The 26,115-nt window shown below is 43.9% G+C and overlaps 1 protein-coding gene across 1 annotated transcript in view; it reads left to right on the top strand.

Annotated features, from left to right (window-relative positions):
* The window catches only part of ltbp1 (latent transforming growth factor beta binding protein 1), a 155,220-nt gene that overhangs the window by 49,872 nt on the left and 79,233 nt on the right, over positions 1-26,115 (top strand). Inside the window, exons 4-5 of the mRNA XM_083987817.1 lie at positions 15,429-15,574; positions 25,638-25,811. Of these exons, the coding sequence (XP_083843943.1) occupies positions 15,429-15,574; positions 25,638-25,811 (320 nt within the window). The remainder of the gene's footprint in view (positions 1-15,428; positions 15,575-25,637; positions 25,812-26,115) is intronic.

A 26,115-nucleotide genomic window follows, 5' to 3' on the forward strand; every position in this document is an offset into this window, starting at 1 on the left:
AAATACAGAAGTTATCTTGACGTGAACCATATGTTGCGGTATATAGCCTATTTAAAAAAAAAAAAAAAAGGATAGTTGATTCGGTGGAAACCCGGCTTCACAGGCGGGGGCGGCGTCCCCCCACTCCCCCCACTCCCCCCTCCTCGCGGGGGCTGCAGGGAGGGCACAGAGTAGTGGTGCAACAGATCACAGCTGATCCGTGATCAGCACACAAGTGGTCCGCGGATCTATCGATAAAAAAAAAAAGGTGTGAGTGTATTGTGGGGACACATACGCGCACCGTGGCAGCCGGATGAACGGGCAATTAAAAAAACTCTGCTCGTATATTTGAAGCTGCAGCTTTACCTTGTGCACAACAACAACTGCATTTTGTTTTATCAACATGTGTACTACGACGCACTACGTTAATTTGCCTCGTTAACATTCGAACGTCAGTTTCCACCTTCGAATGTTCTCATTTTGACTAACAATCGAATTGTATTCGAATAGCGAAGTTCGTTCTGACAGCCCTATTAGTTACTGTAGGGATGGTGGTTAGGGTCCGGCCCCTGTCACAAAAAAACAACAAAACCGCAGATGGGCCACCCTGCCACCGGGCTTAACAAGTTTTCTGGGGGAAACCCTGAAATGGATGAATATATTTGCCCTGTGGTCAAAGGTTCTCAGTTCACAACATTGAAGATTAAAATCTAGTCAAAAGTGTTAATGTTAATAATTACCAAATGTAATGATTAAGTGATGGAGAAGTGGATTAAAAGCCTCCTCAGTGGGCACAGCACACTAAATTTCCACCAGATGTACAATGTTTGTTTTCTCTGCTCTTCAGATTTACAGGATTGTAGCTTCCTGGCAAACAATATTAACAGAGAGAGAACAGATGACCTCAGCCCAAGAAACATTCAGCACCATCACAGTTGAAACAGTCCAAGCAGAACTAGCTGGTCCCGATCCAGATCCTAGTCCTTTTCGAACCAGTCCAGACCAGTACTTAAATATGTCTTTTGCATCGAAACAACAGGAACATTAAGTGACCAACGTTGATCATTTTAAATTGGTGACATCATGTGAGACTGAGACTCTGCTTTGAGGCAACATGCTGCAATGGTCACCTCCATGTGTACACGACAAAATCTATAAACTCATGGACGAGCAACACTGTCCCCATGAAGACGCAGCAGTGACCTTTGACATGAAGAGGAGAGCAGCTGTTACCTGTACACTGCTCTGTATGCAACCAAAAACGGTTTCACATCGTAAAACAGATTTGATACAAGCCTTATCGTTCAGAGGCTGCGTTTGAAGACTGATTGCATCACAGCAGTGTGGATACAATGTCCCATTTCAGAGCTCAGACTCATCTTTTTTTCCTGGACAACAAAGGCTCCAACAGTTGGATCTGTCACGGCCCAATGTATCCCAAGATTCATTGCACACTAATGGAAATAATATGGCAGTAAACAACTCTGACAGACAGGCTGCAAGTTACACTGTTCAATCTAAATATGGGGTTCCAGCTCAGGTCCACACAGCTGTGTAACTATTGAAACCACCAGTGTATCGTCAAGTGTGGAGATTAAAAACAAAGCGCACACAACATTAGCTTGTTATAAGTTGAGAAGACTAGAAGACGTTTTGGAAAACAAAGCTTGGCAGCAAAATGGTCGCTCTGGCTGAGCTGATGGTCGCATTGTCTGCTCTCGGGCTCGTTCTTGCCCTAAGACATCGCCGGAGGGAAAAAGTAAGGAGAAACCGCACCGTTTGTTTACAATCGTCACTTCCGCCCCTCCCACACACTGTGCTGATTCGCTAGGCTAGGGGACCGCCAATCAGATTAGCCAAAGCTAGCACGATACGATACGATACGATACGATAAACTTTATTGTCCCGTTCAGGGAAATTTGTCTTGGACACTATAGCTGCTCCATAAATGCCTTGATGGCCACAATGACAAAAAAAACCAAAAAAAACAATACACCTCAGCCTTATCAATCCAGCACACAATACATAACAGCATTGCACATATCCCATAACATAGCACATATTGCACATATTCAGGAAGTAGTGGAGCTGTGCATAGAGCCCATAATGGCACCTTCACTGGGGGTCTCACCTGCATAGAATGGGTGAGGAGCTTCACACTCCACTGAGCTCCTGCGTCCCTCCATGTCCAACCAAGAGGAGACCAGAGATCATGTATCCTATCTGGACCGAGAAGGTTCTGATGTAGTGTGGGAGAAGGACCGAAGATACCTGTCAATTCATTCCACACCAATACACATGCTTTAAAGAGAACCCATGCAAGATTTTTCCCGTGACTATGCTACATTTTTAGAAGAAGGGTCTATGATTCCGCGATCAGAGAAAAAAAACGTTTGGAATTTTTTTCAACCAGTCACAATCGTTGTGGTCGGCGCCGTAGCAACGGTGCACTCGCAAAAATATTGCCGGTTGGAAATTGGATTTGGGTCCGCGGTGTAACGACGGTCGGCAACCGTTGACAGATATTTATTCTTTTGTTCGGTATAATGGCGGTTGGCAACCGCTGACGGATATTTCTTCTTCTGTTCAGTTCATGACATGTATAGATCCATGGTTCGGTTCCTGTTGTTGTTTGTTGATGTTTCCCTTTACCGGGCGGACTGTTAAAGCTGCAGCATGGAGGCGGGACTTCCGCCGGGTGGCTCGTTCCGACCAATCAGAGGCTAATCGCAGCAACGCACTTCCGTCAGCCCAGACTACATAACTTGTGACTTGTCTCTGTCTTCCATCTGGCATCTCATGGCTGAAAACCAACCTTGCAAAAATCTGTGTAGTACCTGGCCGCCGCCCCGGTGTCCCAGCTCTCATCTCTGCACACCGCCACACAAACGTGCTCCGTAACCCCTAATCTTTTTTTCATGACGGTTAAGACTGCACAAACATACACGTTGTAACATCGTATATGTTATATAACGTTATCCACCGCTCCATGTATTGATTTTTCGCCGACTTCATTGTAAACAAATGCACATGGGCGAGAGGAGGGTTAGCAAAACAGAGGAAAAACGACCAGACTTGCGTAGTTCCTCTTTAAACTAGATGACTGGAGGGATGGGTGGGATTGTAACATACAGCTAGTGATGATCTTATTTTGGTTGCTGACCAAACAGTTGCAGGTTGCAGCCATCAGTCCACCCTACAGAATCTGTAGAATCTCCCAGTGTCTCTCTCATACCTTCAGTTAGTTCCTCAGAACAGAGCCTCGGTATCCAGTCTTCTCCCTCCCTGCTGTCTGCCTGCCCTCAGATCAGTGCTGCGAATACATGAGAGTGCTCTGGTGAGGTTCAGTGGGTTCGGTAGACCAGAGTATGTCAGCTCTCGTGGGGAAGAAGACTTGGATGAGTAGAGTGTAGAGGTCAGCGGTGGATTGTGATTGCGGCCAGAGCAGAGCAAGCCCCTAACCCACCCACCCCAACACACACATACACACAAAGATATACACCCCCACCCCACCCCACCCCACTCTCCCCACCTTAACTGACTGATCTGTTTATGTAGAAATGAGTAAAATCTCCGCTCTGATATTTAAGAGCTGCAGGCTCTTGTAACCGCTGCTTGGACTCCCTCCAGATTCTTCTTGCTTTTTTCATTTCAGGGTGCCGTCGCTGCCAGAGCTCACAGTCCAGCCAGATATTTTGTTGAGACTGGAGTGAGCTCTCATGTTTATAACTTCTCTCTTACCATCACTGTTCTCTCCATCTCAGAGCCCAGGATCAGGCCTCTCTGGATCTACTTGTTCTGATGAATCCGATGCTGGGACTAAACACCCAGAATACTTTTTACTACAATGAAAAACAACGAGCTACTTCTCACTCACACACCGCTCCTACAGTGTGTTCACGTTTGTTCCTACAGTTCTAGATGAAGTGACCTGCAACCAGATGTAGACAGAGCAGCAGGCAGACAGATGTAATAGTGTCGATTCTGACACCCCAAAGTAGCTCATCAGATCAAGTGACACCTGAATGATTCCCAAGCAGATTACAGCAAAAATACCGAAAAAGTCCATTACAGGGTCATGTGCTGCATCTGCACCTGCCATCAGAGTGGACCAGAGAGGTGTGTCCTAACTCTTGGCACTGGAAGGTTTGGAAGTGTGTCAAATTTTCACACTGCAAATTCCACTTATCAGAGCTGTCAGTGTGTCGATGTTCACACTAAGTCTGCCTAACACATACTCCTGAAACATGTGTATGTTCAAGGACTGTGCAATTACTCAAAATATTATAAAGGTTCCGATTAATCCAAATCGCAGGAGCTGTAATTTTTCTGATAAAGTTTAAAGGGATAGTTCACCCAAAATTGAAATTTCACTCACGGAGGACTCTGAAACTTCTCCCAGCCCTTAGTCGACATGAGGGTGAGTAGATAATGAGTGAAATTTCAATTTTGGGTGAACTATCCCTTTAAGTGTATCATTTTTGTGTAGCAGAGACATCTACATTATCACCACATTATCATTTCACTGAACATTAGAATGTTAATTCCAACTAACAACATGACTCATATCACAGTTGCAAAATATGTCAACACTTTTTTTTATAGCATATTGTGCAGCCTTATTGTTACATCTTTCAGAGTAGTAGCAAAATAGGTTGCAGCCCTCCCGTCTCTTTGTGTTGCAACAGTTGCATTTGATTGTCCAGCATCTTCTTCCAGAGGGGAGAATGGAAAAAAGCAGTGTCCAGTGTGGGATGAGTCTCTTAAAAAGCAGCTGACTTTCTTGTGCAGACAGACACTGTAGATGTGAGGACACTCCGATGGAGCGTGTTATGGTTTTCAGTGCGGAAAGCCCTGACCCAGCCAATGCAAGCTACCTGCTTCCCGAGCCAATATGCGGCTCTTCAGATGTTCGCCATCTTATTTTCATGAGGTCATAGTATGTCGCCATTCCAAAGTCATATTTTGAGAATGTTTGAAACCTTATGTCAGTAACACATTGGATGTGTCACATGTGCGTGAAAATCTTGGTTTTCATTTTGGCCGACGTGTTAACAGATGAGAGCGGGCACGCTGCCTGCCCCTCATGGTCTAGAGAATCTGTGTCTTGCCTATTTTTCAGGCATGACGCAACTCCCAGCGAAAATAGACAGAGAAAAGACCTGTAGATACAGTATCATGTTGAAAGTGACACTGCAGCTGTCTTTGTCTGAATTAAACCTGAATCTGACACAGACAAAAATATAGGATTTTTACCATTTTAGCAACTGCATGTGTCGACAGTGACATTTTGGTCACGCTGCTTAAATCTGCCACTTAAATTTCCTATGATCTCATGAGATGAAATATTGAAGAGCAGCATGAATTAAACTGAGTGAATTCTTCTCAGCTGGTTTGAAGTTACACATTAGCTGTAAGAGTTTTTTTTATAGTATGGATGGTTTGGGGATCATCAGCTACGACCTACAAACAATGCTAATAAAAACACACAGACCGTATATGTCTGAATATAGACCCCACCCCTACCCCCATGCAGTGTGTACATGCTGTACTCACACATGCACTAACATGTTTTTACACACAGTCACATGCGCTACTAGTCCTATTCAGACTGTCCACAGGATGTTATTATGACTGCAAGATAGAACATTTCAAACACACAGTTACATGTGAACACATAACTGTACATCATGAGGGAGATTCCCTAATAAAAAAAGAAGCCTCTGAAGACATTACGGGTAACAGCAGAGGGCATCACTGTGAATATTTATAGTGTGGCAGCAACCTGTCATATGAATAGGATGAAAATATGTCCGGTTGACAAATGACTCTTCCTCCATATTTATTCTATCTTGTCTATGGCCCGGCGCTCTCCTTCATCTGAAAACCCTGAGAAGGGCTGTATCATTTTTCCATCAGTGTTAAGACTTAGGAATGAACAGCTTGTTTGGTGTTGGTCAACTGGACCTTCTCTTTTAAAGACACTATCCCAACTACATACACTGTAGTATTTATAAACCATTCAAAGATCAATGCTTCAGATTTGCTGGCATTAGCATGCTAAATGATGCTAAATGATGGTGTTAACATATTCACTAGAGTTTTGCATGTTAGTCTGCTTACCTAGTAATGCTTTAATTTTCTTTACAAATTTTTTCTGCATTTGTCTTCATAGCATAAAGGTGTTCAGAAATGGCCGTTTGTCCTGTTTGTCGTGCCGAGTTTCCACGAGTTGCCGCGAGTTGCTGCACGAGTTTACCCAAGTAAGGAAAACAAACTTTATAGGTTGTTATCGAGCGGGCGGGATATTCAATGTTTGGGGCGAGACCGAGCTCGGTGTGTGTGTCTCAGACGTTTGATTGACGGATGACGGATCCAATATCAGTGGCTGGTGAATCGTGAGCAACGTGACGCATAATCCGTGTGCCTGCATCATCCAATGCGAAAAAAAATACCACACTTTCATCACGGATTTACTCGAAAATCGAATTTTGCACAAAGTTTGGGCTACATCGTCTGATAGATGAGTTATTACACTAATGTTAAGACCCACAGTGAGCTCAAATTCAATTTTCTTTTCTGTACAGCTTTAACACCACAAAGGGTGTGATCTTCAAAGATTGATGTACTGTACTGTACTGTGCGTTTTTGTGACAGTCACCAACCCTCACTGAAAACTAGCCTTTTAAACTTAATTGAGAGGAGTTTACCTTGTGAGCCAGAGAGGGCAGTGCTACACCATGGTGGGTCAAGTAAAGGACAGGCGGTGCAACTAAGGTGTCATGGTCTGGAAGTTGTTGTGCTGCTCCCAGCACACCCCTCAGAGTACAGAGAGAAATGCTATACTGTAATGCTTTCAGCTCCTACGAGGGGATCCCAAGGCCTTCCCAGGCCGGAGGAATATACAGTATAATCACTCCAGTGAGTTCTACGTCTGCCCTGGGGTCTCTTCCCAGTTGGAAATTACTGGAAGACTTCCAAAAGGAGGCATCCTCATTAGATGTCCCAACAACCTTCAAAGTATTCTTTCCACTGCCCAATGACATTTCCAGTCCAGGTCAGGAGTTCTGCCCTGCTCGTGTCCACCAGTCGCTTCTCAGGTTGCCACCTTAACATCCATTGATGACCTTGAGGCCACAGCTCCCAACAGCTGCTTCTGCAATAGAGGCTCTGAACTTGGGCCCCTTGGACTCCATGTCCCTAGCCTGAGCCAGAGGGATGTGCAAAAAGTTCTTCCGGAGGTGTGACTTGAAGAACTTGTGGACAAGAGCCTCCACTAGACATTTTAAGTTCAACCTCGCTACATGTTTGTGTTTGCCAGGTCTGCTAGCCTTCCCACACCACCAGCTCAGTTGACAGATTGGCCCTCTCTTCACCCAAGTGTCAAAAACGCCCTTCTTCAAATCTGACCACAAAGTTGATAATCGACCTGATACCTACCAGAGTACTTAGAACTCTGGTATCAAGTACAAATAAGAGCTACCTTGCAAGAGAACGCTGTGTTTACTATGACTAAATTGTGTCTAGCACAGAAATCCAACAATAAAACACCACTCTGGTTAAGATCAGAGAGGCTGTTCCTCACAGTCATGCCCCTCTAGGTTTATCCTTCACTTATAAACATTGCAGACGCGCAGTATACCTACAGAGTACTCTAGTGTCTTCAGGAGGAACCACTTGAAGACCACCAGCCAGAGACTCCAAGAAGGCTCCAATACTTTCGACCCTTCAGCAGCATGAAGGCAACCATGGGAAAAACTCCAGTACTGCAGTGTGGCACTATGGGCTTCTTAGTACCCTCACACCTGGTATGCCACCCTGAGAAACTCCAGAACTCTCCTGACGTGTGGACCTACAGGCCCTGCTGTGTATAGAGGTGAGCCCAACTAAATCTAGCTGGGTTAAGGTTATTTCTCCAACTCCTGCATCAGCTCAGGCTCACTAACCAGTGAGGTGACTCCCTAGGGATCCTCAATACCAGGGATCAGAATGCCCAGGTTCCAGCTTTTGCCCCCTTTGACCCTAATTGGCTCCGCACCTGACCCCAAACTCCAGCCCTGCGGGTGGTTGGTCCACAGGGTGACAGGTCAATGATGTTCTTTCAGACTTTGCTCAACCAGGCCCCACAAGGTTGCTGTTGCCCCCCCAAAGTTTAAAACTCTAGAAGAGGGCCCCAGCTTCCCTGTTCTGGGTGAGGTCGTGAAGCTCCCACATAGTCTCTTCAATCTACGTCATGAAATGCTTTTGGTCTGACCCCTCCCTTGGGACAATTTTGCCATGGAAGACCCTACCATGGGTAATGCAACACAGCCCAAGGTCACACAAACCCGTCCACCACAATAATTTAGTGATTCTTGGAAGGGTCTCCCCACTGAGATCCCAATAAATTATACTGAAGATGGGATTGAAGATTACCACGAAAAGCCACCTCTGCAGTCAACATTTCTCCAATGATGAAGAATTAACTTGTGCATATTTGGCACAAACATTGACCTGGACTCAAAAATGAATTGATCACATTTTGGTGGTCAAAGTTGGTTTGGACCTCCCAAACCACAGTTTTGACTTGTTTATGTGATGTCTCAGTAACACGTTAAGATAATTCCTTTAAATTTGGCACACATGTTCACTTGGACTCAACAATGACCTGATTGGTGGACAAAGGTCAAAGGTCAAAACAGTTTCCATAAAGCACTTTGCATTCTTCATATAATAGATTTTTTTGCACAATTCACAAATTCATGCTCTAATTATGACACAATATAACTTAAATGACTAAAATAAGGAATTAAATGATATTTTATGTCCAAAATGTCAAAGGTAAACTTCTTTGCAACATCACCTTTCCTGCAGCTTTGTTGTTTGCTGGACCAGGAGGTAGGTATTTCCAGGAAACCTTAACTCCTCTCTCTCGGGTGAGAATCTCTGTCACTGAGTAGAGATTTACTGATGTCAGATTGTGCAGCAGATGAGACTGATCAAAGCCCTGGTTTCAGTCTGCAGTGAATAGATTGAGTGTATGTTTATTTGATTGAATGATAAAGAATGTGCAGTGTGTTGACATCCACATCATTACTGTGAATATTGGCGGATGCAGAAGATGCCTGAAGCTTCCGATCACAAATAGCTGACCAGTGATGAACACACGCACATTTATTCATGCAGACTTTTATTTTTACCACAGGCCCATGCCAGGGTCTCGGGACTCAAATAGACTTACTATTTTTGTAATGCACACTAAAGTAATACACAAGCAGTCCCATCGGATGACATGTCTGGACAAAGTGTCAGTGTTGAACTGTTGACAGTGTGTCCAATGTCATGAAATAGACCTGACAGTTTTCCTTCTGATGTTTTGGGCCTCTAACTGGATTTACAACATCACGACTGTAGACAGCTGTGTTGTCCCACTGTGTCTATAGGCAACAATATTTATAGCCGGAGCAGATCTGGGAAGGGCGGACAGGCTCTTTTTGGATGCATTCATGATGTTTGAGTTATTTTTTGTAAAGAGAAAGTGACTGAAAAAGTTTGTATTATACATCTCAAGCTTAAGAGACTGGTTCGCTGAGAGTGTTGGACTATTAATTGGACATAATTGTGCTCACATTGACTGGTATCGCAACATGGAGTGTACCATAAGTGTAAAATGATGGATGAGGTGGGACCATAAATATATTTTCACTTTTACAAATATGTCAAAATGGCAGCGGAAAAAGGATAAAGGACAGGCTAGCTGTGTCCCAATTTAAGGTCTGCATACTTCAGAGGCTGCATTTTAAGTCTAATTGCAAAGGATGCAATGGGTGGATTCTTTGTTGGCTAACCTATGTTAGCCAAGTTTTATTGCATTTTGGATAATGTGAGAAGTAGCCTGACCGGTCACAAAGTCACTAGAATTTTATCACAAGTAGTCTAAATCTTGGCGACACAGCAGGGTGTAAATGTATGTTTCATTTATTCTTTTTTTTTTAAAGTTATCTTTTAAGGTGCAATTTTTTGCCTTTAATATGGTGGGGACAGCATGTGTGTGACATTAAATTTGGGGGAAAGGGAGGGGATGACATCTGCACCAGGACCAGGGCTGGATCTGAACCGTGGCTGCAGTGGAAAGGACTGAGTTTAAGTGTTATGTGGCCATGCATCAGTCATTCTCAAGGGTCAGTTGGAAGTGTGGGTTTGAGGTCACATGAGTCACTTGAAGCACTGGAGGGAGTTGCTGAGTTGGTCCTGACAAGTTTGGATGTTTCAATTACAACGTTACAACCTTTGAGGTTTTTTCCTCGCCATGGCTTGTTTTTCCATTTGGTTAGTAAGCAAGCGGGAGGAAAGGCTGTCTGTTTCTCTTTATAATATTGCAGCATAATAGTTACAAGGAAAAGTGTTGTGAAGAGCTTTACAAAAAGCCACATACTCCTGTTGATACTCACCAGCGTCCCTGGATGAACACGACTGTGTAAAATAGCTTTTTATGATTTAGTATTAAAGTGATACGCCAACTTTTTTTTTTCGTGTCTTACCTCACTCCTGAGTCCATGACCAGCAGATAGACACCATCCTTTCGACTGTGCGTGCAGTGACAAGGGAGATAGAGCCTGTATCGCCCATTATTAGCTTAGCTCAAATGCTGGAAGTGCATAGGTAGTGTTAGCCTGCCTCCTACCCGAGCCGAAATCAGCAGTCAGAAGCTGATTTCATTTTAGCTCTAAACTCTGTAAATATATCACTTAATCAACATTTCAAAAAAATTTTAGGCGAGAAAGTAGCCGTTTAGATCAGCAGTGTGTGGTTAATTTGTCTAAATACCAGCTGTTTACAATTTTGTTCGGACAAATTCAGCGCTACTCAAGCTAGCCGTTGTGACCAACGCACTTCCGGTTACTTCTGGTTACTTCTGGTTACTTTCATAAAATAAAACACCCGTTGCCCTTTACATACAGAAAACCATGACTATAGAATTTGTGCTTTTACTTTGAAATAGGAAGCTAACCGACCCTCGATGTAGCTAGCTTGAACCAAAATAAACCGTCTTTGCTTGAACTCTCCGTTTTGACTGATCTCGTCTCGTTACCGGTATTTCAAGATGCCTAACCGGAGAGTTTTGTCAGCTCTGAGACGAAGATCGGCCCGCCGGTTTCCGTTTAAAGTTGCTGAAGAGTTTCTCTGATGACTTTAGGTGGAGGCAGGCTAACACTACCTATGCACTTCCAGCGTTTGAGCTAAGCTAATTATGGGCGATACGGGCTCTCCCTTGTTACTGCACGCACAGGCGAAAGGATGGTGTCTATCTGCTTGTCATGGACTCGGGAGTGAGGCAAGACACGAAAAAAAAAAAATGTTGGCGTATCCCTTTAAGATTTATTTTCTCAGTGATAGGTGAGTACTGTTCAGTGTGTGCTCCATGGTTTTGTTACATAATGCTCCCGACACAAACCTTTGTGGAAAAGTTACAATGTTGTTTTTACTCGCTCTCCTGCAGCAGGTCAAGCTACCAAATGTCTGCTCATAAACCAGACTGAACTCACTCCCTGGCCCTCTCATGTTCTCTGCTTGTGAGTCCAGTCCAAACATAAAACCATCAGTGGACATGAGTGACCTCTGCTCCTGGTTTTTCTATCAGTGTCTGGTGTAATATTTCACGTGTTGACAAATGCTTGCTTTGTACGTAGGGGGCTCATTCTCTGAGTCACTTTACAACAGAATTTAGTGAAGGTTTTCAGCCCAGTGGTCTGGTCTGAGTCCAGACTGATAAGACGGGTGAAAGGAAGTGGAGAATGATGACGACGGTGTTGAAGAACTTGAAGAATTTGGAAACATTTGAGGCAGTGATGTCATTTCAGAGGATCAGTACAAGTCTTTTCATCTAAAGTCCTGTTTAGACCTGGTAGGAACCAGTGTCTTCTGTTCACACCTGCTTTAATGTGTCTCCACATGTGTCCTGATTGACAATTGTTATCATTAAATGTGGTTAAGACCCATTTGTGTTCACACTAGACACATAGAATGCGGACACGTGTCCAGACTATCTCTGAATGTGGTTTGAGTGATCAGATCCCAAATGTGTCCTCATTGCATCTCGGGTTTCTTTACGCATGTATTTAGAGCTGATAGATGTTTGATAGATGATAGATGTTTACCAGGTCTGAACAGAGCTTAAGCACAACTTTCAGTTTTAAAGGGCTCAGCCAACACAATGGAGGTGAACAGTACAGGTCCCTTGTCCCACATCAAACCCATCAAATACACAATCCAACAACTCCAAAACACTCTTGTGGACAAGTTGTAACCTGCACATTTGTCTCGCTATAAAATAATCATGTATAATTATGTAACATTATGACACATGAAGCAAATACTCTGAACTACTTACGCTTTTTAAATCACTCCACCCAGCAGCCGTGTCTGGAATGCAGCATTTGCCTCAAAAACAACTGTTACATTATTATCTCATAGCGTGGTGAATGTACAGGTCACAACTTGTCCACCAGAGCTTTTGGAGTTGTTGGATTGTGTATTTGATGAGTTTGATGAGGGACAGTGGACCTGTACCATTCACCTCCATTGTGTTTGATGAGCAGCTTGCGTCTCTGTCCCGCTGATCTCAAAACAACATGCAGCGATAATTAAAGGTAGTGAACCTACTGCTATGATTATGGTGATAGGCGAATTTGCCAAAATGTTTAACTATCCCTTTAACAGACAAGCACTGGTAATGGATCAAATCCTAAATGCTAGACTGCTCCCTATGGGTTAATACTTTCAACTTTATTCTTGCTACCCACAACCTCTCCTGTAACAGTAGCTGGTTTCTATTAACTGTCAAAGTTATAAAAATGGAATGACAGTAGAGGGCAGACGTCCACCAAGGTCAAAGACCCTATACATGTCTGTCAGGGCCTGGTTATTACCTGGATCTGTGCCAGACTGTTTAAACTCATAGATCTCAACACCATTAATTTAGTGAAGACATAAGATGCAATTAGAATATTCATTACATTCATCATTACATCACGTTATAATATCATTTTGCCAGCTTTGTCCCCTGGTTTCAGTCCAGTGTCAGCTGGTTTCATCACTGTGAAAGGGTCTGAAAAGGTTGTAAATTATGCCAGCACTCATCAGTGAAAGAGCAACAGCCAATGGGGAATCTTCAACACTCAGCATCTAACTAATGGTTTAACTTAAAGGCATATGCCAACATTTTTTTTTCGTGTCTTGCCTCACTCCCGAGTCCATGACCAGCAGATAGACACCATCCTTTCGACTGTGCGTGCAGTAACAAGGGAGATACGGGCAGAGCTGGCGCACGGCTAATTAGCTTAGCTCAAACGCTGGAAGTGCACAGGTAGTGTTAGCCTGCCTCCTACCCGAGCCGAAATCAGCAGTCTGAAGCTGATTTCATTTTAGCTCTAAACTCTGTAAATATATCACTTTATTGACATTTCAAACATTTTTAGGCGTTTACAATTTTTTTACGAATTCGGCGCTACTCAAGCTAGCCGTTGTGACCAACGCACTTCCGGTTACTTTCACAAGTAACAGCTCTGCCCGTATCTCCCTTGTTACTGCACGCACAATCGAAAGGATGGTGTCTATCTGCTGGTCATGGACTTGGGAGTGAGGCAAGACACGGAAAAAAAAATGTTGGCGTATCCCTTTAATCAGTCAGTTGGTTGGGTGGACAGTAGTCATAGGACTGTTCTTGTTGTTATGGCCCAACCATTAACTCCTGTGCTGACAAGTTAAAATTCTGGCAGATACTCAAAGTTCATTTATATCTCTTTTGGTATAAAAAAAAAACAAAAAACATCAAAATAATCAAAAGTGGACAGTGCTGTGGGTACACAGTCCAGATGAATTACTGGCACGTGATGTGCACAGGAGAAAGGATTGTTTCTTGATATTTCCCAGAGGAAGATGGTTAAGATGGCTACTAGACGTTAACATAGCCGCTGAAAAATATTTAAGAGAGTGGACCAGAGGTACCTAGAACCACAGGAGAACACACATGTATGGGAAAGCCGAAGAGTCTGACCGGTGCGATTAGCCATCCAGTTAATTAGCTTTGAATATTTCCAGGCTTCAACCCGAGCTGCTGTGACAGCTGAAGCAGCAGGAGAGGGTCAGGAAGGGATAGAAGCTAATGAAGAGAGTGATGAAGGAGAGGAAGGGAAGGCAGCCAACATGCTGCTGTGGGAGAGGAAGCGACAGGTGAGACTGACAGCAAACACAGGCCGAGCTGCAGAGCCTTCAAATGAGTGCAGCAGACCACCTTATATGTGGGATTAGTTAATAAGAAACCCTCCTTCCTCTGCCAAACGGCTCTCGTGCAGCGAGCGGCAGCAGCAGCATGGCACTATGGTCTGTTTGTGTTGTCGCTGATTCAACCCCCTTTGTGCCCCTTTAATAGGCCCCTGCTGTTCCTGAGCCCCTGAGCCTGGGGACACAGACTCTCAACTAAAACATTTTTAAAATCAAGAGCTTATTCTCTTTCTCTCTCTCTCTTTCTCTTAACTCACTTGGACATGTTTTTTTTCTACTTTATTTATTTTTATTTTTTTTTAAATAAAAGAGTTAATGCACCATTTATTACTATTATTATGGAAGATGTAAGCAACTTTTTCTTAGTATGTTCTTACATACTATACAGTAGTTGGCGTTTAACTGAAATGACTGGTCAGCTGTAGAGAAGACGAACACAAAACTGTTTGTGTTCCCATAAAGTCTCCTCTCTGGACTGAATGAAACTCAGCCAGTACCAGTTGACATGAAAGAATAATTACAACTTGTCCTGAATTTTTCATTTTTCTTCTTAGAGATAAAAACAAGGCTCAAGGTTTTTTTTTGTTTTTTTTTTCAGGAAAACATCTTGTTAGTTTGTGCTGTGTTGTAGCCTACACTGCCACCTTCTGACCACACTACGTAGCCTGGTTTACCCGCTCGACAGTTATGTGGAAACGCGGCTACTTTTCTTATTATTTTGACAGAATTACATTTAGGACTCTGTCTCTGAGTCTTATTGGGAGTCTTAAAGTCTCTTGACTAATGACAGTGAAATGTCCACCTTCATCCTGGAGAATGTTTTCATCCACAATCCAGCAGCTCCTTCACCTAATTTTACAAAACCAACCCAGCTCAAATCGAATGTGCAGACGCTCAGAGCTATGGCCTGGACTCTATGTCATAGACTTGTTAGCTTGTGATGCTGTTTTTTTTTTTAATATATATTTTTGGGGAATTATTGTGCCTTTATTTTGATAGGACAGTGTAGAAAGCAGTGAGAGAAACTGCAGGAATGGCATATTCAGTAAAGACTGTCTCGGTCAGGAGTCAAACTTCAGACTCTGCCAATGGGACGTGCTCTAACCACGCGACCACCGAGCACCACCACGCTGTTTATACTGAATGAATTGTATTGTGTTTGACTGTGTTTTCCTCTTCCCCTCCAGGATCCGGCCCATTCCCATGCATCCAGTCCAGAGCCAGCAGTACGTTATAAAGCCCAAGTACTACCACACACACACCACACAGACCCACGTCCAGAGCCAGCCAGAGAGACCGATTCCCCTGAGAGTGGGGCACAGCCCCTTCCATGGTGAGTGGGAAACTCCACATAATGATTTTGAAGATATTTTCCAGTGCATTTTCTGACATGTGTCCAGTTTCCAGTTTCCTGTGGTTCTGAAAAATCAGCTTCCAGAGACTCGATCCATCACAGTCACTCAAAAAAAAGAAAGAAAGCAACACACTTTGAAAAGTGGTGTGCCGAAATTCAAATGAAAAGGTTGCATTTAATGCTGATTATGACACACAGATAACTGATTTATCTGAGTTATTTGTCAGTTTTGCTGTTGTTAAATAGCTAACATTGCATTAACAGCTGTTTACCTGAGACCTTCAGCCATTATTGTGTTTACCACACAATAATTTGAATTTCAATGTATTTATTCAGGATAGAGCTGAATCATCATCATCAGGTTATGAGAAGTAATAAGTTACTGTAGCTCCTTGAGAGGAAACTGGATGCTACAGTGACACCGCATGAAAACGTCAGTTTACCGTTCTACTGAGTTAAAAAAAAAAGTGTTTTTAGAGGAGTGAATAAAGTGCAAAGCCACATCTGCCCATAAACTCTCCAGAGTTGGACGTGTGGCTCAGTCAGAGCTGCAGCGTGCTGCTCAGCAGGTGGAGCGGCACGTTGGGCCAAGTGAGAAATCCTGGGACTCCCTGGAAAAAGTCCTGTGTTCTTGGGAAGTAATCATTTAAAAAACCCTCTACCCTACTTTATACACACACACACACACACACACACACACACACACACAGGTACATGCACACACACACCACTAATACACAGCTCATCACCTCTGCTGTGACACTATGGAGAGAAGGTGAAGCTTGTAGTTGGGCAGATCCGCTAGTATAAAAACCGAAGAAGAATTCTTACTCTCAGTTTCAGACAGAGGGTGTGGGGAGAAGGGGAGGGGGGAGGCGGAGGGGGGGGGGGTGATGATGAAATAGCTGTGTAATCTGGCTGAGAACTCATCACTTTGCTGAAACAACAGTTACAATAGAAACAACAGTTACTGTAGAGCAGAGCAGTAATGAATGAATGCATCGCCTCCTGCCCATTCACAGTGGCTTCACATGGCCTTCAGACCTTTCACATAATATTGTCGTTGGTTTAATGGATGAAATATTTGAAGCTTTGGCCAAAGTTTTTAAGAAAACTTAAATCTTTCAATCTCTGTTTGGCAGCAGCTCCAGTCTTCTCCAGCCTCTTCTTGTGTAAGATGCTCTTCTGTTCTGGGCAGCGGTCAACAGTCAGTCAGTCAGTCAGCACCGACACACACTCAGGGTCACACTTGAGTTCTTACGACAGACCCCGTCGTCTCGCTGCGCCCACATTTTTCGGGACACTTCATATCTGAGTGGCTGAAAACCATTGAGCCGCTGGCTGCTGGTCAAAAACTCCTACAGATCAACAACAGCCATAATTCACAAGCTGGTGGTTGGTTATTGTGGTTTGTCATAAATTCAAGGCCAGAATCCAGCGTCAGACTCTCCAGTATGCGTCTATGAATAAGTCAATATTTTTCTGTGCAGGCTGCAGTTTGAGTGGTTGTGCCTCTGGCCTGAGGGATATTAATGGGAGGTCAGCAGACAGAACAGTGTTGGTATTTGGCTGTGCAGACCCAGACCTGGCCACAATGAGCCAGACCCAGTTTCAAAATAACCTCCTCAGCTTGGTTTAATTTCAGCCAGCAGTATGTAAATGCCAGAGAAATGGCCAGACATCAAAGGTGCAGAGGGAAATGGGACAAACACATATAGAGAGGGAGAAGGAGTCATTCACGTTCAGAACATTTGTGGGGAAACCAGAGAGAATTACTGGTTTTATATGTATTATATATATACATATATCCTCTGGTCTTATTTCAAGCCTGGTCTGATTTGAAGTCCTGTATATGGTCTACCAGAATGTGGCCTTCGCTGCTCTGTTTATTCTGAAAGCAGTAGTGAGACAGAGGGGATTCACCATTGCGTGATAAAAAATATCTAATTTCAGTTTTTCTGACCCGTATTGTGATTATGAATTATATTGTAATTTTATAGGGAGAGGAAAAGTCAGCTTCAATATTAAATAGACTTTAGTAACATTCGACTAATCTGGTGTCAAATCCATCAATCTGGCCCTTTAGGCCATGTGGACATTTGTGTTTCAAGTTTCTTGATTACAAATAAAATCCACATGAAACACTTCATGTACTCCTTCCAACAGTTAAGTTCTTCTGGAAGTCAGCGGTTGGATGCGGTTTCTTGTTGGGCTTGTTTTTTAATTTCCAAAAAAAGTCTAAATTTACCCAGAATTCATTGTACCACAATCAGCCTTTAGTCAAACACTAAAGAGTTTTGTGCAGCAAATGTGGTTAGACTCTCTCTCTATGTGAAGTCTGACTGTTTGTTAAAGCTAAACCACAGTCAAAGTCTGTCTTTGTGAATAGATAGTCTTCAGTCTGAATCTGACAAACAGAACCAGGAGCCTCCACATACTGTATATAGACACATCATTATAATACTAGAAACTTCTCACCTTTGTTCTCAAGCAGCCTCATTCATGCTGCCAGTCTCCATGACTACCACATCCCAGAAGTATAGGTGTGTGCCTGTCTGGTTAATTGAATCGTTAAGCAGGTGTTAGGTGTTGCTACTCTGTGTGTGTGTTTTGTTTTTTTCATTTGGTGTGCTTTTTTCCTTGTGTATTTTGTCTTGTTGTGTGTCTGAAGGTGATGTTGAGCCCTGTCTCTGTCACCCTTTGGTGTCAGACAGTACAGTTTCTATTCTATTAGATCTCATATTACATTTATATAATATATCAATATATACTGTATTTTCCTTTGCTTTTCTATAATGTAGTTTTTAAGACAGAATCAGAGCAACAAACACTGAAAAGTGACGTGATGATAAAAGCTGCAGACTTTAAAGAGACCCCGAGGAATATATCGTTTTGTCTTTATAGTTATTGTGATATTATTATTTAGTGGTCGACTCGCCCAGCATTTCCTGGTTTCCTGGTTTCCCGGACGCTGCCCGGCGGGTCATGGGAATTACGTCGCCGGATCGCTAGTTGGCATCGTTTATGTTCGGAACTACGACGGTATCTGATCGTCTTCCAACCTCCCACTTTCGTTGTTGATTAATGGAAACATTCTTGGCAAATGCCGGTCCTTGAATTTCACCGTGCACGCAGAGGCTCATGGGAAATGTAGTGTGAAAACACTCCCGTAGACACAGTTTACAACACCTTACTTCATGTTATTTGACTCCTGAGTGTGAGCTGGTGGTGATGCAGAGTTTGATATTTCAAACGGTCTCTTCAGCCTCTGTTCATCCCTCCTGGTTTTGGAGGTTGAGTTGTTGAGTTCTTGCTCCGACACACTACAGCAACTTTTTAAACCTCTGTCATATCAAAGTTCTCACATGGTTCCTTCACTGTTTACTTTAAGGAAAGTTGTGTCTACAAATAGCTCTTAAGGCCTCTGAGGCTAAACTAATGGGAACTGCATGGCGAGTATTTGGGCAGCGCTCAGACAGTGCTTCCCTGACATGTTTGCTCTTCTAAAACAAGAAGCCCGCAGCCTCGCTGTCAGCCTCGTCCCATGTGACAAACAGCCTGTCAGCGACTGGCTTCGGTGCCACATCTGGGAAAGTTATCCCCCCCCCCCCATCTCCCCCTCGGCTCCCTCGCACGGCCAAAACACCCTCAGACTAACGGCCGTGGTCTCGGCCCTCGGTCTGAGGAGAGAGGATCATCTTACCATCACCACAGTGACCAGGCAGAGTTGGGAGTTCTGGCACCTCACCTGGTTCCAAGGTGGAGGGAGAAAGGAAATAGTCTTGACAGGTCAACTTCATTGTATGAACAGTTCATTTTTAGAACAGCATGCTTCAGCTTGTGGTTGTCCTGAACTCTACCTCTGAGATGGAGAAGGAGTCGTCAGCCACGCCCCCTTCTCTCTGAGAAAACTGACTTTGCCTCTTTTCCTCACCTCCATGCCACTGACTGGATGGGGCTGTAATATACACAGTTGGATTGATAATGGACAGCTTATCTATTGGGTCATTTTTGGCTTTCATTGTGATGTGTACAAAGAGAACTCGACCAGAACTGTAGATACACTCTTTTTTACTCCGTAGCTGTGTCCCAATCCACATCATTCAGAGGACGTGGTGTGTTAAGGTGTAGACCATCATGGCCGCTTTGGACCATGAGGATTGAACTTAAATCTGTCTGGACTAAGGAGGAGCTTCGCTGTTGTGTTTCCTGGCAACCTTCAACACATCACATTTCTTTTTGAGGTTTTAAAGGGATAGTTCAGCTTTTTTGAAGCGGGGTTGTATGAGCTACAAATGCCCATTAAGTACCAGTGGCATGCACAGACTTTTTGAATGGCAGGGGTGAAAAGAAAAAAAAGGGCACATATTGCGCGTCCTCGCCACTGAAGAGGGCACTTTAGCACGCATTTTGTGCACACCACTGTTAACTCATTGAGTGCCGCGCTCCTTTCCAAAGTTTTAGTCAAGTGTACCGGCAATTTAGACCATTTTTGACTTTTTATGTAGAGCCACAGTGTATTCTATATTATTGCCACCAACACATACTGTGGCTCAATTGAAAGGTTTACCTTAATGCTTCAAGTGGCCACAAACCGTTTGTTTCTACGTGCCTCCGTTCCTGAGAAAACTCAAGCTAAACATGGCTGGGTTTCACCAAAATCCCTCCTTTTTTTCTAGAAAAGGAGATAGAGCGTCTTTTATGAAAGGTGCGCTGTTTGTGTCTGTCGCTCTTCTCACACTCGCATTTCTGGATCAAAGGGCTCGTATAAGATAAATATATACAACAATGGTTGTTCTATTCACAAAACCACCATCGGGGGCGGGGGGGGCGCCACTAAACAACAATAACACAGACGCACCGTGCCGTGTCACAGCCTCTCGCCGCGGAGCGTGAGGGTCAGTCGGCCACCGCGGCTCGGGAACACCGGTCTCGCCGGTGGTCGCGGTCCTTCTGTGGTTCGGGTCGGTGATGCCGGTCTGCTTTGGCCCAGAGACCATCAGATTTTACCGCGGGAGGACTTTGGGGAGGACACGGTGTTGCTCCAGATGAAGACCGGGCGGACTGTCGGCTGAGAGCTTCCTGGTTCAGCTCCGAGCAGCTCGAGCAGCTGGAGCAGCAGCGCAGGTGAGAGCAGAGCAGCTGCTGCATCTGCATGCAGAACTCGTTTGCAGAAGCCGAGTTATGATAAAAACTTCCAGATCATGAGCTGTCATGTGACTTTGATCGTCATCTATTTCAGTTCTCCTCGTCGTAGAGTCCCCAAATTTACATATAATGTGTATTAAAGTGTCTATTTTCATAATTTAAAAAAAAAGCAAAAAACGTAAAATTACGTTGTTGGCACTCAACGCATGGGAACGAAAAACGAGAAATTACGTGGTTGGCACTCAATGAGTTAAGTACACTATCTGCAGTAGAAGGTCTCTGCTCTCCCCCACTGAGAAACACCGGTGCATCATGCAGCACCCAGACAGGCAGTAGACTGTTGTCAGTGAGGGACGATCAATCAACGTATTTTGGCAGCCTACGAGAAGTCCTGTCTCAGTACAATCTTAAGTAAAAAGTTACAATGTATCAGCTGGTCGGAAAAGAGACAGGACTTCTCGTAGGCGGCGAAAATACGCTGATTAATTGTCCCTCATTGACAACAGTTTACTGCCTGTGTCTCGCTGCAGCACGATGCGCTGGTGTTTCTCAGTGGGAGAGCAGAGACCTTTCTACTGCATCTAGTGTACTAAATCGGTAAAAAAAATAGCTCTTACGACCCCACTTAAAAAAAGCTGAACTATCCCTTTAAGGCCCCTGGTTTTTCCACTGTTGAACTGACCTGAAATCCACTTCTAATTTAACAACAGGTTATTTTAATTTTAATTTACACTACAGTACATTACATTTACATGTATCAGTCATTTGTTTTCTTCCAAAGTAAGGGACATCAGAGCTGTAAGTACTGTACTGGTGCTCGAGTGGTGGAGCATGTCCCATATTGGCATGGTCCAAAGCAGTGATCGCTGGTTCGATCCCAACTGAGACAATGATCTTTGCCGCATGTCATCCTGCCAGCCTCTCTCCCTGATTTCCTGTCTCTCTTCACTGTCCTATCCAATGAATGGAGGCATAAATGCCCCAAAATGTTTCTTGTGTGCAGAGATAGAAATGACTAAGTGAATGATTGAGTTCAGGTTAGTTGAGCAGATCCAACGTATCTAGTTATACACTACTCACAGCAGCAGTAAACAGGCCTAAAGTAAAGTTGGCACTGTCAGGATCAACACCATCCATTCTTAATACCTGTACTTATACATGTTCTTTATTAGCACCAATATTGGCAGTTTCTCTGCTGAAAATAAAATCAATTAGAGGAAGTCCATTCAGCTCCTCAAGAGAACATGTGAGCTAATTTTCTGTAAATATCTAACTCGGTACTGGTCTCAGTCTCTCACTGCCTCTCGTCTCCTGTGATGGGACCTTTATTCTCCGCCCTGCCTCAGATGAAGTAGCCGCTCCGTCCCAGTGAAAAACATCAGATAGACAGTAGTGACCTCCTGAATTCAGTAGTTACTCAACCATCTCGCTGCAGCCGAGCCGAGCCGAGCCGAGCCTCCCCCTGAACATCTTCCCTCAGGCTGATTGATGTCTGTGTTGTGTCTGAGATGCTCTGCTGACTCTCTTTCCATATGCTCCACGCAACCAGAGAAATCTGCCAACAATGTGTGCGTTCTGACAGAAGCACAGAGTCGGAGGAGCAGAGAGGCTTTAGAGCCTCCAGACGTGTTTTATCATGGCCGTGGCCAGGGAGCAGGTCTGACATGGTGGGACGGATTATTTCATGGCTAGAGCTCATTTCATTTTTGCTACCTTTAGTAGTGTTGGTCAGTGAGCCAAACATGTACAATTACCTGTGTTTACTTAATACGTTTATGTAATAAACCAAGCTTTGTGGTTGAGAGAACTATGACAAGTTTCTTTAACCCTTCATAGGGCACTTACACTTATTGGAGGGTATTGGAAGAGTTTTTAACTTATACTTTTTTTCCCCGCTGCAAATAAGGTAAATGGATTTACCATTTATGGTTGTTTGTGCTTTTTCCACCAAAAACAAACGGATAAAGTTAAAGTTCTAGTGTGTAAAATGGGGAAAACCGTAATATCCAGCGTTCAGATTACAGCACTCACTCGCTCACACTCATCCCTCCCGTCGGCAAAGTGACGGTGGCCTCTGAGGACAAAAACACTTGCCGACTGGGAGTATTTCAAGAGCCTGGAACGATGAGGTGAAGATCTAAAACAAGACCCTTGCTATATGTGCATTTAAAAGAATAATTATTAGGCTACGAAAACCAAACATATTTTTATTTTATAGCGATTATACAATACAAATATATTCATGGGTAGTATATTCAGATTTTGCCAATAAACCTTGCCAGTTATTCTACACACTGGACCTTTAAAGAAATAATTATGAAAATGTGTAAAAAAAAAAAAAAGAAAACTTACAGAGTTAAGTATTTACAGTAGCTTGAACTTAAATTTGTCAAAAATAAGTTACAGAGTGCGCTTACTTGCCTGATAAACGGTCAGAGGAGCAGTTTAGAAGTTTTGCTATTGCTAGCCAACGTTTCATTAACAAGTGTTTACTTTGCTGAGACCTTCAGCCGTTGTTGTGTTTAGGAGCTATAATACACTCTCTGCAGTTACACATTCAGGACACACTGCAGGCTTTTATTGGTTTCAGACAATGAGGGGACAAGCTAGCCGAAGCTAGCTGGTTAGCACGCTAACATCAGGAAACATGAGTTTGCAACTTCATTCTGTCTACTCCACTGAAGTTAGCATGCTCTGCTAAAAAGTCCTGGTGATGGTTCAATTTCTACGCTGCCTGTGGCTAGCTGGTTTGCATGTGTGGACGGCTGGGCTGACTCTTAGCGTCTAGACGCTAAAGAGTCAGCCCAGCCGTCCACAGGAGAAAGTAAAGTTCTAGAAAGTAACTTCAGGACTGACAAGAGCCAGATTAAAAAGAAAAGCAGGCCACACTGAAGCAGCAGAGATTGGATCATCCTTATGGGTCAAACACATAGACTGTAAAAAGAATGGACGTAGCATCCGTGACGTCACCCATTGGTTTTGGGGAGTCATTTTTGTGACTCATATATGGCGGCCTGAACAGCGCCATGTTGGATTTACCGGCCGAGAACCCGCCCACTGGCCTCGAAGCAGCCTGTCTCCGGACCGCTCCGGATCTGTCACTCAACGTTTCCGCGCCCTAATTGGCCAGGATTTTAAACCTAATAATAGTAAATCGGTAGAGTTTAAAAAGAATTCACCCCCCTCAGAGTGTGTGCGGGGGTAGAAACGGTTGAGACCAAAAAACGTAATGGTACCAGGCTTTTAACATGTTTATTGAGGATTTAAAGTCGGCGATTTTAACATGGGGGTCTATGGAGAGTTGCTCCCTTCTGGTACCAGCCCCCAGCGACAGCCGAGGGGATTGCAGTTTTTGAACGCGGAAGTGATCTTCACTTCTCAGACCGACAACTGCCCCCTTGGTCAAACACTAAATGTGTAGCCATGTTTCATAATGTGACTGGATGTATGTCGCCCTGGCCTGACAATAGCTTCACCATTGTGTTAAAGCTACAGCATCAGTAAACATGAATAACTTAGATTTCGTCAGTGTGTGAGTGTGTGTTTGAAGCTTTTCTTTATGTTGATGGTTTGCATTGAAAACATCAGAAACTCGTCGCCTCTTTCCACTCTTGATTTTTTTTTATTTGGAAATAATCTCCCTGCTGAAGCGACTCGGGGCAGACCATGTTTAGACTCTGAATCCTGGAGCTCCATATATGATCCTGGCAGCTTTGCTAAAACCTCCTTTCCATCAGCCCTCGGTTGTAATAATCACTACATCATATTAGGTCCCCTGTAGATGTGTAGATGGCCCGGGACTTGTCAGTCAGTGGTTTTCCTGCCTTTCAGGTTCAGAACACATTCCTCTGGCTGCTCCGCTTCACTCCAAGCATCTGCGCTCCTCGGTGCGAGCAGCTGACAGCCTCAGACGCAGCGCTGAGAGCTCGAGACAGGGGTTTGGAACCGACACAGCCCAGAGGGGGGGGGGAGGCTCAGAGAAGTGAATAAAGCAAGAGGTTAAATGCACCTGAAGAGATGTATGTGGAGATACTGCTGCACAGCAGGCAGACAGATTAACTGTGACAGGATGTCTGCACTTCACTCCTCTCTCCTTCCTGTCAGTCAGAACTGAGGGCGGAGTTTATGGGAAGACTCGGCAGATAAGCGGCAGATAATAGACAGAGAGATTCTTGGACTTTCTGTGAGTGATATGGCACTTGGATTACTCATATAAGAAGAAGCAGATGATAAAAAATAAAGAATCCTCTCCAGAAAATGATTTTTGAGTGGCTAGTGGTTAATTTGATCATAAAAGTCATACCCAAGGAGAATTTGTTACCAGGTTTGAAAGAGTGCGATACCTGCGATGACTTCCTGACTTTCTAAACCTGGAGAGTGAAAAGTAAAGAGGACAAAGAGTGAGGAGAAAACAGTGCAGGCTGAGAGCTGGAGGTGTCTCGCCTGCTGTGTGTCTGTGTTGGAAGAAAACTTGGTATCCATCTCTCAGAGACTTACAGTGTGATGAAGAACTGGACCACGTCCCAGAGTTTTGTTTGCTGACTTCTCTCCCTCCCACTTCTTCTCCGTCTTCTCTTTCTCTCTCTTTTTTTTTTTTTTTTTTTCTCGCTGCTCACGTTTCAGAGGCGCCACTGGACTTAGGATCAGTGAAGCAGGAACAGATAGAGAGGAAATAAGTACAAGGAGGAGGCAGAATTGAAAATTACACAGTTGTTGTTTTGGGGGCCTCGCCGGCTGATTGTTGACGAGCTTCAACCTGAAAGAGTTTTTTTTTCTTTTTTTTTTTCTTTTCACTTTTTTTTCACTTTTTTTCCCCCCATGGGTCTGAGACTAACCAGAGTTTCCCCCCTCCTCCTCCTCCTCCTCCTCCTCATGGTGTGTGCCATGTTCCCAGAAGCTGTGGGCAACCACACAGGGAGGATCAAGGTGGTCTTCACCCCCACCATCTGCAAACTGACCTGCACCGGAGGAAAGTGTCACAACAACTGTGAGCAGGGAAACACCACCACCATCATCAGTGAGAACGGCCACACCACAGACACGCTGACTGCACCCAACTTCAGAGTAGGTGAGTGATCATACACACACACACACACACACACACACACACACACACACACACACACACACACACACACACACACACACACACACACACACACACACACACACACACACACACACACCGCTCTCTATGGGTGGCACTATTCTCCAACCCCCAGTCTGTGATGTTAAACTACTGTACATTCATATAGCACATCTGTATAGGAAAAAAACATAGGTAACACTTTACATTAAGGGTCCCTTAATTAACATTAGTTAGTACATTATTAAGCATTAATTAACTGTTTACAGGCTATTAAAAACCATTA

Source organism: Trachurus trachurus, assembly GCF_905171665.1.
Source record: "Trachurus trachurus genome assembly, chromosome: 15".
In the NCBI taxonomy this organism is placed as follows: Eukaryota; Metazoa; Chordata; class Actinopteri; order Carangiformes; family Carangidae; genus Trachurus; species Trachurus trachurus.